The sequence below is a fragment of the Oryctolagus cuniculus genome, chromosome 5, assembly GCF_964237555.1.
Source record: "Oryctolagus cuniculus chromosome 5, mOryCun1.1, whole genome shotgun sequence".
Lineage (NCBI taxonomy): Eukaryota > Metazoa > Chordata > Mammalia > Lagomorpha > Leporidae > Oryctolagus > Oryctolagus cuniculus.
The window spans coordinates 774319-791604 of record NC_091436.1 but is presented as its reverse complement, the minus strand read 5'-3'; the positions used below and the strand labels follow the sequence as shown (position 1 = coordinate 791604).

General features: G+C 57.4%; 1 protein-coding gene across 8 annotated transcripts in view; it reads right to left on the bottom strand.

The window, feature by feature from the left end:
- The window catches only part of WDR27 (WD repeat domain 27), a 189896-nt gene that overhangs the window by 48830 nt on the left and 123780 nt on the right, over positions 1-17286 (bottom strand). Inside the window, exon 25 of one of the 8 annotated variants that reach the window (XM_070074557.1) lies at positions 1752-2440. The exons of the other annotated variants lie outside the window; for them this stretch is intronic. Coding sequence (XP_069930658.1) covers positions 2363-2440 — 78 coding nt within the window. The 3' untranslated portion in view covers positions 1752-2362. Of the gene's footprint in view, positions 1-1751; positions 2441-17286 lie in introns of those variants that run through there. 8 annotated transcript variants of the gene reach the window in all.

The window sequence follows — 17286 nt, the reverse complement described above, 5'->3', positions numbered from 1 at the left end:
GACTATGAAGTAACGAGCCATGCTTTTTAAAAAAGGACAAGAAATTCAAAGAAAGGCTGTGAGATGTTCTAAGTGTGAAGATTCACGGAAGACAGGCAATGGGAGAAACAGTTACAATGGATTTTTTAAAGATTTATTTATTTATGTGGAAATCGGAGTTACACAGAGAGAGGAGAGGCAGAGAGAGAGAGGTCTTCCATCCGATGGTTCACTCCCCAGATGGCCGCAACGGCCGGAGCTGTGCCGATCTGAAGCCAGGAGCCAGGCGCCTCTTCCCAGTCTCCCACGTGGGTGCAGGGGCCCGAAGACTTGGGCCATCTTCCACTGCTTTCCCAGGCCATGGCAGAGAGCTGGATTGGAAGAGGAGCAGCAGGGACTAGAACCGGCGCCCATATGGGATGCCGGCGTTTCAGGCCAGGGCTTTAACCCACTGCTCCACAGTGCCAGCCCCAGTTACAATGGATTTTAAATGTCAATTAGGAATGAACTGTGGATAGGATAAATAGGTAATAGTGTTATATTAAGGTACATTTCCTGATCTGGTAACCCGGTTTATGTAGAAGGATGTCACAGTTCTTAGGAAACGCACATTACCGTGTTTAAGCATAAATAATTGTGTCTCCAACTCATTCGCAGCCGGTTTTGAAAAGTGAATTTACACATGTGTAGTCCAGTAGAAATATGCAAGCCACATGTGTACTTTTAAATTTTTTAGTAGCAATGTTAAAATATAAGAAGAAGGGGCCGGCACTGTGGCACAGCAGGTTAAAGCCCCAGCCTGCAGTGCCGGCATCCCATATGGGCACTGGTTCTAGACCCCACTGCTCCACTTCTGATCCAGCTCTCTACTGTGGCGTGGGAAGGCAGTGGGGGATGGCCCAAGTCCTTAGGCCCCTGCACCCACATGGGAGACCAGGAGGAGGCTCCTGGCTCCTGGCTTTGGATCAGCTCAGCTCTGGCTGTTGTGGTCACTTGGAGAGTAAACCAGTGGAAGGGAAGACCTCTCTCTTTCTCTGGCTCTACCTCTCTCTGTAAAAAAAAATAAATCTTTAAAAATATATATATGTATATATATAAAGAAACAAGAGATTTCACTTTGCTATTAGATTTAAGCCAGTATATATCATTTTAATACATATGACTATAAAGCTTCTTAATGAGAAAGTGTATCTTTTGTACTTAAGTCTTCAAAATCTAATGTGCATTTTAGAGTCATAGAGTATCTAATTCTTTTTTAAGATTTATTTATTTTACTTGAAAGGTGGTTTACACAGAAAGAAAGGGAGCAAGAGAGAGGTCTTCCATCCTCTGGGTCATTCCCCAAATGGCCGCAATGGCCAAGGCTAGGCCAGACCGAAGCCAGGAGCCAGAAGCCAGGAGCTTCATGTGGGTCTCCCCCTGGGTGGCAGGGGCCCAAGTACGTGGGCTGTCTTCTGCTGCCTTCCCCGGTGCATTACCAGGGCGCTGGAGAGGAAGCGGGCAGCCAGGATGCAAACCAGGGCCCATGTGGGAAGCTGGCGTCACAGCCGGCAGCTCACCCACTCTGCCATCTCAGTTTGGACCAAGTTATGCATCATCTACTAAACAGCTACATGTGGAAAGAGTGAGAGAGAAGGAATGGGGATAATAAAACAGAAAAATGTAAATAAAATCATTCTCTTATCTTAGTAAAAAGTACATAGGATTATTATGATTTTCTGTAAGTTTCAAATGAAATCAAAATCTTCAAATTATAGTAAGAATTAAAAAATAAGAATACAGTGAATGATTTCATGCCAGTAAGTTTGAAAACCTAGCAAGCAAGCAAAGTTCGAGAGAAATATCTTAACAAAATAAACCAAGAAATGACTTAAAGCCAGAATAATTGTGCAACAGCTTTAAACTTTTTGGCCTCAGTACCCTTTCGCACTCTTAAAAATTATTGAGTATCCCAAGGTGCTTTATTTATGTGGGTCATATCTACCAACACTTAGCAAATTAGAAATTAAAACTGAGGCTGTTTAAAATTTACTTACGAATTTAAATTAAGAATGATAATTTCCTGACATTTTTGCACAAGTGAACTATTTTATGAAAATAACTCCATTTCCCAGAACAAAAGATGAGTCTGGAGACGGCCGGCCTGGCTTTGTCAGTTCCCACTAATGGAAGACAGCTGGCCGCTTCCTGCCCCCGCGCAGGCTGTTGCAATCTGCCGTTTGGGCTGGAGATGTGAGCTTGGGAAGGAAGAGCATTTTCAACGGTTGTTTCGGCGACTGTGACTCTCCCTCTTTGATGCCCTCCAAAACAGGACGGCCGCTCGCGCCCCAGAGGTTCTGTGATGGCAGCACTTGAAAGCACTTCCGTGACCTGCTCGTACTGGTCAGCATGAGCAGCGGCCGGTCTCCTCCACGTCGAAGAGTCCACGCCAGGGCAGACGCTGCAAACCCTCACTGATCATCTGGAAAACATCAGTCCGCTGAGTCACACGGACCTTCAAACACTGACAAACCACACATGCAACACGGACCTGGCGACCATGTCAGCAAGCTGCAGCAGAGCTGCACGCCCTCGGGGCGCCGAGCAAGCCCTGGGCAGGAGCCAGCAGCCGCTGAGGAAGACAGCCGCCCCCACCTGACCGGGAGCATCACACCCTGCGGCACACAGGACAGACTGAACACCTCCCCGAGCCTGGGGCCGTGGAGGCGGAGCCATGTCCCCGCCAGGGCTGCTCGACGTGGCGTCCCAAGCTCTTGCAACTGCCGGAGGCAAAAGTGAGAAACACACGCAGGTTAGACAGGAAAGAAACTTCTCTGTGTGCAGATGACACGCGTGTCTACGGAGAAAATCCCACGGAGCCAGAAAGGGGGGCAGAGGAAGGAGGCGGAGGAAGGAGGGGGAGGAAGGAAGGGGGGAGGGAGGAGGGGGAGGAAGGAGGGGAAGGAGGGGGAGGAAGGGAGGAGGAAGGAGGGGGAGGAAGGAGGGGGAGGAAGGAGGGGGAGGAAGGTGGGGGGAAGGGGGGGAAGGAGGGGAAGGAGGGGGAGGAAGGGAGGAGGGAGGAGGGGGAGGAAGGAGGGGGAGGAAGATGGGGGTGAAGGTGGGGGAGGAAGGTGGGGGAAGGAGGAGGAGGAAGGGGGGAGGAAGGAGGGGGAGGAAGGTGGGGGGAAGGGGGGGAAGGAGGGGAAGGAGGGGGAGGAAGGAAGGTAGAAGGAAGGAGGGGGAGGAAGGAGGGAGGAAGGAGGGGTGGGAAGGAGGGGTGGGAAGGAGGGGGAGGAAGGAGGGGGAGGAAGGTGGGAGGAAGGTGGGAGGAAGGAGGGGGAGGAAGGAGGGGGAGGAAGGTGGGAGGAAGGAGGGGGAGGAAGGAGGGGGAGGAAGGGGGGGAGGAAGGAGGGGGAGGAAGGTGGGAGAGGAAGGAGGGGGAGAAAGGAGGGGGAGGAAGGAGAGGGAGGAAGGTGGGAGTAAGCCAGGGAGAGAGACGGGAGGCAGGGAGGTAGGGTTGGGGAGTGACAACCTCACAGGAGTAATAACTAAACTCATCAGGATCACAGCACAACACCATTACATAGACTCAACCTCACTTCTATATACTAGCAATGACCATGTGGAAATCCACTTCTAAAATATGTTATTTAAAATCACCCCAAAGAAAATTATATACCTAGGTGTAACTTTTTTAAAAACACATATGGTATATATATATGGTGACAATTTCAAGATGCTGAAAAAGAAATCAAATATTGAAATAAATGGAAGCAGAAGCCATCTTCCACGTATTAGAAAATTCAGCGTGGTAAACAATGTCAGTTCTCCCAAACTGATCTGTTGTTCAATGCAATTCTTACCAAAATGCCACAAATGTTTGTGCAGATACAGCTCACTCTACCACAGGGAGCGGAATAGGCGGGAAAGAACACACAGCAGGAGTCACCGGGCTCAGCCTGGGCCCAGCTTCCTCACACCCACTAGTCCAGGCGGCGCGGCGGTGCACAGCCACACCATGCAGATCACGGAATGGGATGGAGACAGAGAGAGACCACACAGACCACACATGCTGTCTGAACCAGGCCAAAGAAATTCAGCAAATGGTGCTGGAGCCCTCGATATCAAAAGATACCCCCAAAAATGGACATAGATGTTGCACTTTATACAAAATTACCTCAAAATCAATCACACGGGGGCCGGCACTGTGGCTCGGGGGTTAAGCCCCCTGTGATGCCGGCATCCCGTACGGGCACTGGTTTGAAATCAGGCAGCTCCACTTCTGATCCAGCTCCCTGCTGATGCGCCTGGGGAAGCAGCGGAAGATGCCCAGGTGCTGGGGCCCTGCACCCATGTGGGAGACCCGGATGGAGCTCCTGGCTTCAGCCTGGCCCAGCCCTGGGCATCGCGGCCATCTGGGGAGTGCCTGCAGCTCGCGCCATCTTCCGTGGGCGCCCCTCCCTCAGGCGGACACTGCGGTCCCAGGGCAGCACGGCCTGACCTACACGAGCAGTTTTGCAAACTCCGCGTCTCTTGTCCGTGGCTGCCGAGCCTGGCTGCTCACCTGCAGGAGCAGGGACGAAGCCCGTGTCTCTGCTAAGAGTAAACAGTGCGGCCCGGCCGTGACACTTGTCTGCAAACTGCAGGAGAGCAGTGGCCCAGAGGACGCAGCCACAGCACCCGCCTCACCAGGACACCGTGCAGCCGGGACCCCGCGGCCGGCCCCGGGGGAGCAGCCTCTGAGCTGGGCCTGTGTGCCTGCACGTTCAGCCGTGCGCTGGCAGCTGCACTTCAGAGCAGTCATCACCGGGAAGTTCCTTTACTAGGGGGGCTAGGTCACCCCGAGGGACCGCCGGGAGCACAGGCGTTGCCGGAGCCCACTGCTGGCTCGGGGGCAGCCAGACAGCGCCCCTCCTGCGCCCAGAACCCCTGCCCCCCAGGGACACACTTTTCAACGTAAGCTGTCACGTCCAGGAGAATCACACGTGGCAGCTGTACACTGCTTTTTAAAGACCTATTCGTTTGTTGGAAAGTCGGGGTTACAGAGATAGGGAGAGACAGAGAGAGGTCTTCCATCTGCTGGTCCACTCCCCAGAGGCCACAATGGCTGGGGTCGGGCCAGGCTGAAGCCAGGAGCCAGGAGCTTCATTCGGGTCTCCCACGTGGGTGCAGGGGCCCAAGCACTTGGGCCACCTTCTGCTGCTTTCCCAGCCCATAGCAGGGAGCTGGATCAGAAGTGGAGCAGCTGGGATGGGAACCAGCGGCCATATGGGATTCCAGCATCGCAGGCACTGGATCTACCTGCTTGCTGATAAACACCGGGCTGGCCCCGGCTACACACCCTTGATGACAGGAGTTTTCTTGGACAATAAATGGAAGGACACAGAAGAGCCAAGGCCCGGCCACAGGGCCAGCTGACGTGTGGGGTGCCAGCCGCCAATCACGTGGAAACTGGACCCGGCTCCATGCGGGCATCACGCCTGCGCTGCCCCGGTGCCCCTGGGTTTAGATAACAGACACAGATTCAGGCGTCTCCAGTCCTCCAGGACGAAGCGCGGGCTGAGAACCCTTCTTTCCCAAGGCCATGTCCCTGCTGTGGCCAGGACCCCCGGGCAGTGGCCCTCGGCGTCCACTCATCTGCCTCTCCTGCTTCGCATCCACTCAACGCGAGGCGGGGAGGAGCAGCCCCGTCTTCTGCGATGTCCCCAGCCGCCCCGCCCTGTCTTCCTGGCCTTGGATGCCATGCAGACAGGACACCTCCGATTCCACTGCTTTCACAGAAACACTGCCTGAGTGTGAATTCGTGCGTGCCTCACTCTCTACGTCCCAGCACTGGCCGTGAGACAAACCCCGTAGGAGCCGCCCTGCCCCAGCCGTCGGTGCCTGGCAGGAGCGACCCTGGCGGCTCCCTCGCGCAGAGCTGGTTTGTGGAAGGACGCATCCAGCACGTCTGTGCACTCAACGGGAGAGACCCTGCACTAGTGGTTCCCCGGTGCCCAGACCACGCTTCAGGGACCACACGGGAGGCATGGGCTGCAGCCGCTCCTTCCCAGGCCCTTGGCCGAGCCCCTGGGGAGGGGGAGCAGGGGCCCCAGGCCCGCAAGGCCACAGGCAGTGCTTGCACTCGACATACCTGCGCGGCCCGCAGCCACCACGCACTGGCGTGTTCCTCCCCCTCCTCACCGGGCTCCTCGCGAGCGCCTCAGTCTCCACTCTGAGTTCCATCGGTTCCTTCACTAGCTGTCTTCGCCCTGCAAACTCCCATTCTCGCCTCTCTTCTCTGATTTTAACTACAGCCTCCACTGCCTCTGTGTTGAGCGGGGAGCGGGGAGGGGAGCAGCCCGGCGAGCCTCAGCGATGGGCGTGGCAGAGCCCTCGAACTCTCCACGTCTCAGGGCGCAGTGAGCGCATCGTCAGCTGTGTGACATGAGGCTGTCAATCAACACTGAACACACAAATGCCTGAGGATGGGCGACCAAACAGCTCCCACGCTGGGCACTCAAAGAAACCCGACAGCTCCAGCTCGGCCTCCAGCCCTGCCTGGCCTTTGTCCGTGCACTGCCACCCGGCCCACGAAACACCTGTCTCTCCACATCTGTGCTGACAGCAAGCCCGGGACACGCGTGTCCCCACGCCCACGTGACAGCAAGCCCAGGACACACGTGTCCCCACACCCACGTGACAGCAAGGCCAGGACACGCGTGTCTCCACACCCACGCGACAGCAAGCCCGGGACACGCGTGTCCCCACGCCCATGTGACAGTAAGCTGCAGACATGCGTGTCTCCACGCCCACGTGACAGCAAACTGCAGACATGCGTGTCTCCACGCCCACGTGACAGCAAGCCCGGGACATGCGTGTCTCCACGCCCACACGACAAGCCCGGGACACGGGTGTCCCCACACCTGCCCTGACACAAGCCCCGCAGGCCAGCACGCCCGCAGCGGGGAAACCTGCCAACAAGAACAGCATCCTGCTGCACGTGGCTCCCAGCAGCACCAGGGTCAGTCAAGGGGCTTCCAGGGCCGAGACCCCAGGGTGAGCCCGTGGCTGCCAGCAGGCAGGGCCATTAGGGCAGGTGAAAGGAAGGAGCTGGGATGGCAAAAGCAGCTGTCACACCTCCACCATGGCCAGCGCCAGGCCGCTGTCCTCAACCCCGCCTCTGCACAGCTCGTCGGCCGCACGCTCCCGGCAGGTGTGCGCTGGCACCGGCAGGACTGTCTGCTCGTGAACCGCTGCCCTCACTCCCACGGTTCTCTCCTCGCCGAGTTTCCACAACCCAGCTCCACGCCATGGGAGCTACGTTTTTGGTTAGGAAATAGAAGTTAAAGAGCTACCAGAACCTTGCCCAGGTAACGCCGTAAAGTCCAAGAATGCTCCCGTTCACCGCTAGGGCCAACAAGGCTGCTGGCTCGACACCTTCTGGACGCGGTCTCAAAAACAGGCCGCGGCGGCCTGGCTCCAGGCAGCGCAAATCCCCAGGTTCCAACTGGAGCGTCCGCAACAGTGTTACCTTTAAAGCCTTGTTTCCCACTAGGAACCCTCTGTGTTGTTGTGTTGTTGTGCTTTTTTTTTTTTAATTTATTTGACAGGTAGAGTTATAGACAGTGAAAGAGAGAGAGAGACAGAGAGAAAGGTCTTCCTTCCGTTGGTTCACTCCCCTAATGGCCACTACGGCCGGCGTTGCGCTGATCCGAAGCCAGGAGCCAGGTGCTTCCTCCTGGTCTCCCATGGGGTGCAGGGCCCAAGCACTTGGGCCATCCTGCACTTCCCTCCCGGGCCACAGCAGAGAGCTGGCCTGGAAGAGGGGCAACCGAGACCAGAACCCGGCGCCCACATGGGATGCCGGCGCCACATGCGGAGGATTAACCTAGTGAGCCAAGGCGCCGGCCCAGGAACCCTCTTAAACTGAGCAGGGCGCCCCCTCCCCCAGCCAGAGCTGCACCCCAGTGGGTATCTGAACCCAGGTGGCACCAAACCCTGCAGGCTGGCGCCTTCCCGTCTTGACCAAGCACCTGGCCATCCATTCTGCAGCTGAAGGTGTGACAGCCAGTGGTGCAGGAACTCCTTTGCCTTCTCCACAGTCTGCTGGCTGAGCCATTCCTGCAGATCCAGTGACCAGCGTGAGGCCTTCCTTCCTGACGTTCGAACGCACCCTTCCACACAGGAAGCTCTCTCTGCCCCTGAGGGGCCACTGCAACTCCTGGCTACAAGCCCCGCGGACTCCAACAGCCGCCCTGGTAACCACGACGGCCCCTCGGTGCCTAGTGGGGCGGGGGCACTGCGATACGGCCACGGGGAACACGGGGGGGCTCTTGAACGATGCACTGTCTTGCACACTCCACCTTGGAGCCCACGGCCTGAACGGCTTCAGAACGCGCTCGGGCCCCTGCTGGGCTCCCGCGGTGATGCAAAGGCCTCCGGACCCACAGCTGGTGGGGCCAGGACTTGGGTGCAAAGGCCGTCTCCACTGAGCTGCAAAGCCGCCTACCTGGCGGGCCTCAAAGCATCCGTGCTGCTTCTGAGGTCAGCTTCCAGGTGCCCACGGGCGCTCCGTGTGGGCCTGGGACGGGGCATTGGTGTGCCAATGACGGGCGCTTCGTGTGGGTCGGGATGGGGGTTGGTGTGCCAATGACGGGCGCTCCGTGTGGGCCTGGGATGGGGGGGTGGTGTGCCAATGACGGGTGCTCCGTGTGGGCCTGGGACGGGGCATTGGTGTGCCAATGACGGGCGCTCCGTGTGGGCCGGGATGGGGCATTGGTGTGCCGATGATGGGCACTCCGTGTGGGCCTGGGATGGGGGGTTGGTGTGCCAATGATGGGCGCTCCGTGTGGGCCTGGGACGGGGCATTGGTGTGCCAATGACGGGCGCTCCATGTGAGCCTGGGATGGGGGCTGGTGTGCGGATGACGGGCGCTCCGTGTGGGCCTGGGATGGGGCATTGGTGTGTGGATGACGGGCACTCCATGTGGGCCTGGGACGGGGCATTGGTGTGCGGATGACGGGTGCTCCATGTGGGCCTGGGACGGGGGTTGATGTGCGGATGACGGGCGCTCCGTGTGGGCCGGGATGGGGCATTGGTGTGTGGATGACGGGCGCTCCGTGTGGGCCTGGGATGGGGGGTTGGTGTGCCAATGACAGGTGCTCCGTGTGGGCCTGGGACGGGGCACTGCTGTGGGGATGCAGGAGGGGCTTGGGGTGTGTGTGTGTGTGTGTGTGTGTGTGTGTGTGTGTTGGGGGGCGCAGGGCACAAGGGGCGTGATCACAGAGCCTACAGCCACGAGGGACCTGGACTGACACTCGGGGTGGCCCTCCTCCTCCTCCCCAGGTGCAGGTGCCCCACGACGGACCAGGACTAGGGCTCTGTTCCTCCTGGGGCACACGCTGCCCATCAGCCTCAACACAAACGTCAGAAGGAAGCAGGCGGCACTTTCATCCTTAGAAAGGAAGAGAAAGGCTAGCACATTCTATGCCAGGCCGGCACTGTGGTGTAGTGGGCTAAGCCTCTGCCTGTGGCACCGGCTTCCCATACAGGCACTGGTTCATGTCCTGGCTGATCTACTTCCAATTCAGCTCTTTGCTGTGGCCTGGGAAAGCAGTCGAAGAGGGCCCAAGTCCTTGCCTCCCCCCATAGCCAGAAGAAGCTCCTGGCTCCTGGCTTCAGATCGGCCCAGCTCCAGCCATTGTAGCCATTTGGGGAGTGAACCAGCAGATGGAAGACCTCTCTCTGTGTTTCTCCCTCTGTCTGTACCTCTACCTCTCACATAAAAAAAAAAAAAAGAAACTATGCCAAGTTTTGGTTGAAACTTGAACTATCACCAAGGATGAATACGAGAAGCCTGGAAGGCAGGCACAGGGAGACCAGCTGTCCGCGGCAGGAAGGGCCCTGGCCCTGGGCGGGACCTCCTGCTTGCAGCCTCTTCATAATGTGGCAAGTGAGGGCCAGGGTCCCCCTCAGCCTACACAGGAATTTCAGGGCTCACTGGCACTGCCACGGGAGCCGGAGGACGGCTGCTGGGCCGCTCTGGAACCCCTGCAGGGCACTGCCTTGGCCGTCCTGAGGCACAGCGTGGGGACGCTAAGCACGGGCAGACGCTCTGCAGAGGCACGCAGGGTACCAGGGAGAGCACCAGGTGGGAGCTGAAGGCCTGGTTTCACTCTACAGGCGGCCACGGAGTAGATCTGAGACCTCCCATCCTCCTGATTCCGCGGACGGGCAGGTGTTCACGTGGAATGAAGACATCACTGCTTATCCTCCGCGAAGTGCTGCCCTGCTAGTTCTGCTAAAGCTTAGCACAAGCACACGGGAGCACACGCCCTGACGCCGTGATGTGATAACCAGAGAAGCAGCAGCAAACAGCACACCCCTGGCCGGAAGCGCAGGGCTGCTCCACGCCCGCACACGTGCCCCCACAGCCTCACGGTCCGCAAGCCTTGGCAGGGCCACGTGGCACACGGCACAGGTGCACACAGTGCCCCGAGGAGAGCTGACGGCGCGTGCACAGGACGTTCCTCTGAGCACAAAAGGCAACACGGTGCCGCAGGTTGTGCAGACTTTGCCAGCAAGCTACTGCTGTGCCGCGATTAAGAGCCCATTACTGGAACAAAAGCAATTTTGTAAAAGATATTTACGAATTTATTGGAAAGGCAGAAGGGAGGGAGAGAGAGGGAGAGGAGCAGGGGAGAGGAACAGAGAGAAACACAGAGATTTCCATCTGCTCCTTCACTCCCCAAGTGTCTGCAACAGCCAGAGGCAGGCCAGGCAAAGTCAAGAGCCCAGAACTTCATGGGGTCTCCCACGAGGCTGGAGGGGCCCAAGCACTTGGTGCATCATGCGTTGCCTCCCTAGGTATGAAATAACAGGGGCCGGCGCCATGGCTCACTAGGCTAATCCTCCGCCTGCGGTGCCGGCACCCCGGGTTCTAGTCCCGGCGGGGGCACAGGATTCTGTCCCGGTTGCCCCTCTTCCAGGCCAGCTTTCTGCTGTGGCCCAGGAGGGCAGTGGAGGATGGCCCAAGTGCTTGGGCCCTGCACCCCATGGGAGACCAGGAGAAGCACCTGGCTCCTGGCTTCGGATCAGTGTGGTGTGCCAGCCGCGGCGGCCATTGGAGGGTGAACCAACAGCAAAGGAAGACCTCTCTCTCTGTCTCTCACTGTCCACTCTGCCTGTCAAAAAAAAAAAAAAAGGGAGAAAGAAAGAAATAACAGGAAGCTGGATTGGAAGTAGAGAGTAACTGGGACTTGAACCAGGCTTCCTTGTTATGGGATGTGGCATCACAAGCTACAATGTCCACCTCCGACCTTTTTAAATAACAGAATACAGGAAAACCAAATAAAAAGATGAAGCAACGTAGAAACTTAGACAACACAAATATCCAGTACTTTGGATCTCAAGCTGTTGTGGCCACACAGTGGGTGCTGTCGCTGTCACTGGCCCCTGCACTCCAAGTTCAGGTGGTGCCGCCCTGGCAGCTTCTGCTTGGGCCAACATGCTTACGTCACACAACCAGGAAAGGAGGCGGGACCTCCCCTGGATGGGCGTCCTCTTACAGCCCGAGTTTAGGCATCACACACGTGGCCCCGAGTGCTTCACCACTGCCGTGGGTTCAGCTGAAAGACTGATTTCTGTATTTGAAAGGTGAGTTCCAGGGAGAGAGAGAGACTGAGTCAGAGAGACAGAGAGAGAGAGAGAGAGAGAATCTTCCATCTGCTGGTTCACTACCAGGAGGCTGCAAAAGTGCTCCGCCCGTCAGTACCCACACCGGCGGCCAGGGTCTGAGGCCCCGAGTTCGGGGAAGCGCTCAGCGGGCAGCGTTTGAAGGAGCACTGACAGCCGGCAGGGGAGAGCCCTAAGGAGAGAAAGGGGGGCACACACAGGCAAGCAAGGGTGCCCCAGGAGCGAGCGGATCCCACTTGCCAGACCCAGCCCTGCGTGGGGCCCTCGGCAGCCACGCTGCGGGCACTGAGGCCTACCGCGGTGAGCAGGCTGCAGGGGACGGCTCTCCCTGGTGTTTGTCGCTGAATCCTTGGGGGAGCAGGCACGGAGAGCGACAGAGCCACACATGCCTACGACGTGCCTGAAGTAACTCACAAAACCAGCCTCCAACTGCACGGACCGTCCAGAACAATGGGCTCTTCAGACTATAGAGGATCCCAGAAGCCTTATCCAGGACAGACAATAACTCTCTTCACTAGACAAATGACAACCACCTCTTAAAATTATAAAAAGGTTGCGTTCTAAACAAGAGATTTCACCCGTGGAGTTGACTTCCCTGGAAACACCTGTGAGATTCAGTGGCAAACAGAAAGCACCGTCAACACACGTCACCAGAGGATGACCCCATGGGAAAAGACGCTGCCTCTGAACCCCGACACCACCCCTGGTGCTGGAGTCAGGGCCTGGTGCCCCCCACCCCAGGGCAGGTGGCACCTGGGACGCGTCCTCCCTGTAGAGCAGGGAACCCTGGCGGGTGTGGGTGAGCCGCGCGCAGGGTCACGCCGCACGGTGCTGGCTCTGAGGGCGCACGTGGCCACGCTGGGGACCCTGTGTGGCAGGAAACCCAGCGGTCCCAGGAGCTGAGGTGGCTTCCAGTCCCAGGCCAGTGAGAAACTGAGACCCTCAGTCCACAATCAAGAGAGACGGAAACGGGCCCTGGGCTGAGCGGGCCTGGGAGATGCGGCCCCAGAGCCCCCGGCGGCATCCCGGCCCCACCTGAGGGGCTCTGCGCCCCCGAGGACCCAGCACCTCTGGCCCAGAGAATGCAGAGACGCCCAGATAGCAAACGGGGGCTGCTTTTCGTGACTACATCAGCAGGCAGCTCTGGATGGCCGGGCAGCCTGAACCCGTGCAGGAATGGCAGATTTCCTAGAAGCACGGTGATCTGAGCAGCCGTGGGGTGGAGAGGGCCCCTGGACACGCCACGGAATACGAAGTTAGACCACACAAAATTCAAAACTCTGTTCACCAAAGGACACTGCTATCTTATAGCAGGCCACGAGTCAGGGGGGATATTTGCAATACATACAACTGACAAAGGACTAATATCCAGCATACACTTTTAAGATGATCACAACTCAATTAAAAAAATTAAAATAGGTCTAATTATACGCTGAAGTGCAGTGTCACTCATTATGGAGGACATGCAAATCAAAACACACCTCATCCAACAGGTAAAATTAAAGCCTGGAGCAGTTAAGTGAGGCCAAACAAAGGACACTCACCCACGGCCGGCAGCCGTGCCCAGTGGGACGACCACTTTGGAGAACAAACGGGAAGTTACAGTCACATCAGGCAGCGCCCAGCAGGGAGAGGAGGGCCCGTGTGCCCCTGACACGGGACAGCGCTGAGGAGCGGAGGACTTGCTGGGCCGGGCTGCACCCCCAAGGCGGACGGCCCTCAGCTCAAAGGAAGGAAGGGACAAGCAAGGCAGGCAGAGCCCCGTGGAGTTCAGTAGCATCAGACCACACCAGGAGGCCGAACGAGGAGGGACCATGCCGAAACCCCCACCAGCGGGCCGAACGAGGAGGGACCATGCCGAAACCCCCACCAGCGGGCCGAACCGAGGAGGGACCATGCCGAAACCCCCACCAGCGGGCCGAACGAGGAGGGACCATGCCGAAACCCCCACCAGCGGGCCGAACCGAGGAGGGACCATGCCGAAACCCCCACCAGCGGGCCGAACCGAGGAGGGACCATGCCAGAAAGACAAGACTGATCCCTGCGATGGGCGATGCAAGGGCTCTGCCCTAGGGGGGGGAAGTGAGTCGGGGCGGGGCAGGCCCAGGCCAGTCCCAGGGCCAGCTGCACCGGCTGCAGCGCGGGTCGCCTCAGTTTCCCTGCGGTGATTACATCGCACGGGGGAGTCTGAGATCACCTTCCCAGCTACTTGGAACTCCCAACCCTTTCCTTCCTTCCTTCCTTCCTTCCCGCCAGTCTTCCACTTCTAATTCTTATTCCAGAACACTCGCTGTATTTTATTTTTATTAAAAATATCAAACCACAGAAAACGCTTCATTTCCACGCCCTTATTTGAAGTTGGCCCGGACAGAGGCTTCAACCAAAGACTGAGGCTGCCGCCACGCTGCTTCCTGCGCTGAATGCCAGCTGGGACGTGAGACGTGCTGAGCGCTCGCGCTGACGGACGGATGCGTCTCCCAGGATTTGCAGAAGCTCTAGTGTCTAGAAAACCCTTTCGGCTTTATAGCATTTTATGATTGCAAAAATCTATGAGAATATTGAGTAAGTCATGTCAGCCTGTTTCCCCACTTGATGCAGACATGCATGGCTTCAAACAGGCAGATGTGACCTGCGTTTCTCCAGAAACCAGTCTGAAGCAGCATTCCTCGTCACCCGTCTCCTGCAGAGCGATACTACGTGACCCTGTTCTCGTGTTCAAAGTGCGTGGACTGGTGACTTCTGTGAGAGAAGTCGGTCTTTTCCACCAAGCTGAAGGGATCCATCCTAGGTGGCTTCCCCAGCTCACGGCGTGCAGACTACAGGGAGCTGTGCAGGGCCCACGTCCTAGCCACAGATGCCCCTGCCGCAGCCCACAGCAGAGACCCTCCGCTTACCCAAGGCCTGCCTGCCAAGTTTTCACCAGAGTTAGAGAGACGAAAACTTGTCGTTTGTGGTCAAAATGGGACATGGGCTGACTTGACCTGCCACTTCCTCATGCTGCCAGTTTAGACAATCGCCAAGCAGACTGAGTCCCCGTCTCAGCCAGTGAGACAGCAGGCCAGAAGCCCCGCCCGGGACTGATAGCCCTCTTCCCTGTGTGTCCCTGCTCAGCACCAGGAGTTCGAACTTCCAACCATTCGAGCCTCTGAATTTAGAACCTCCCCACTGTGTAAGTCTACCATGTGACACACTAGCTTCAGGGAGCATCCGTCTGACCCACTGGGCTCACGAAACCACACTTCCTGCAGATCATGAGTACCCAGGGTTCGCGTTCGCGTGATGGCCCAGGCTGGGAACGGAGCCAGGGTGCACAAGTGGACAGCACGGCTGAGGATAAGCCGGGGTCCCGCGGGGATCCAGTCTCCCTGGCACATCGGGGAGGCCGGTGGCTGAGGCCCTGAGTGCGGACAGCGAGCGCCTCACAGTCTTGACCAAGATTTCGCCGCTTCTGCCAGAGGCCCGCGTCCACCTCCAGATAATGGGCCCGGGCTGCCGATGCAGACTTCCAGACTCTTCCGCGGGCCTGCTAAAGAGAACATCCGGGAGAGGGGCCCAGACGTCTTCCCATTTCAGAAACACTGTGACAGAGATTTATAAAAGAACGTTTTTCAGACCATGACTTTCCAACCCAAACACCTGTCACTCGGCTAATGTAAACCCGGTTCTTGCCCAGAGTTCCTGCGCGGTGAATCCACAGCCTGACTTTCATTGTGACTCCCAGCGGTGGGAGGGAGGCTACTCACACGCAAACTCCAGAGTAAATTCTGCCAGCCAGGACTTGGGTCCAAACCTCAGGTTTGCAACGCTGAACAGAACGCGCGCCATTTAGAGGGCGCAGACCTGATGGGCCTGCAGGCTTTGCAGTGAGGCAACAACACCCATCCAGGCTCCTAGCTCAGCCTGCTGCCCTTGCTAACACGGCTTCAGCAGCAGAGCTGGGCACAGGTCCACCGGCCATCTCCACAGGCTGTCCCCGCTCTCCAGTGAAAGGCCAACACGGCGAGCACCACAGGTTCCGGCTACTATAAAAGCCAGCTGAATGCTGAAGTAGGCCCCTGCCTGAGCCCTGGGCCTGCACGACATCTGCATCTATGGCTGGCTCTGCCTGTGCCGGCGCCTGGAGAACAGATTGCAAGAGGAAGGCAGAGCAGAGTCCTCAGGAGCTGATTGGCTTGGGTGATTCGGACGTGATGAGCCAGTCAGGAGGCATCTGGAGAGGATGAGCCCTTCAGAGGCAGAATAGCGCATATGAAAGCACATAGTTGGGGGCGGAGCTCTGGTGCAGTGGGTTAAACCCTGGTCTGCCTTGCTGGCATCCCATATGGGCGCCAGTTCGTGTCCTGGCTGCTCCACTTCTGATCCAGCTCTCCGCCATGGCCTGGGAGGGCAGTGGAAGATGGCCCAAGTCCTTGGACCCCTGCACCCACGTGGGAGACCTGGAAGAAGCTCCTGGCTCCTGGCTTCGGATTGGCGCAGCTCTGGCTGTTGCTGCCATTTGGGGAGTGAGCCAGCGGGTGGAAGACCTACCTCTCTCTGTCTCTACCTCTCTAACTCTGTCTTTCAAATAAATAAAATAAATCAAAAAAAACAAAAAAAAACGCATACCTGAAGCTACTCAATGACCAAAAGGAGTATTAACGTCACAGTAAAAAAAAAAAAAATGCTGCCTCTCATAGAGCAGAAACAAGCAACCTTCTTAAAATTTTGATTTGCAATTCCGCTCTAGGAAAGCGAGTTCCTGGCGGCCACAGCTCCAGGGCAAGCCAGCTGCGGCCTCTACGCTCAGGCCTGCTCACAGAGCTCTAGGCGCACGGCCCTCTTCTCCCCAGAAGTGCCCACAGCTCTTCCTGGGAGGACTCTGAGTCCCTCCTCTGCGTCTCCCGCTCCTCGGTGAGCAGCGTGGGCCCGGCAGCCGGGAGTACTGGGAGAGAGCAGTCAGCTGGGGGAAGCCTGGCTTATCCGCTTCTCACGTGGCTGCGTGGTTTGTTCAGGCGTCACCTTCATCGTGGAAGTGGGAGCACAGCTGAGGACCAAAGCCAAGTGCTCCAGCGTGGGTGTGGGCATCCCAGCCAGCACGCAAACACTAGGCCACCTCCAAGCAAACACTTACATTGAACTTGAAGCGTTTTGCCTGTGGCTACAGCAAGAAACAAGACTTGTGCGATGGCTAAGAAAAACATCCACTTCAGCCCAGCGTAGGGGCTGGCAGGTGGTCACCAAGAAAGCACCTGTGACCTCAGAGACAAAACCGAAAGGCACAGGTGTTGGCTCCTTGCAGGTCTGGATCCAGGGAAGGGCTTAACAGCAGCCCCGCCGCTGGGGAGGCGCCACGGTGTGGCCCAGGCACCCCCGCCATCCTTCCTGACACGTCCAGTGCGCACAGGACGCTTCACCGCGCACGTCACACACACACACACACACACACATGCACGCACGTGTTTACAAATACAGAGGACACACAGAGAATTTCAGTCCACCACTCTTCAAGAAGAAGAAAACTACTCAGGATCCACGGGTACCACCTGATTGTATAGAAAAGAAATTCAAGGTCAAAGGGTTTGGAGAGGAACTCTATGAGCAAATACGCAGGAAGTTCCCCTTTGCCCTAAATCTCCTGAAGACGTAACTGAAGGGGAGAGTCGAGGGCACGCA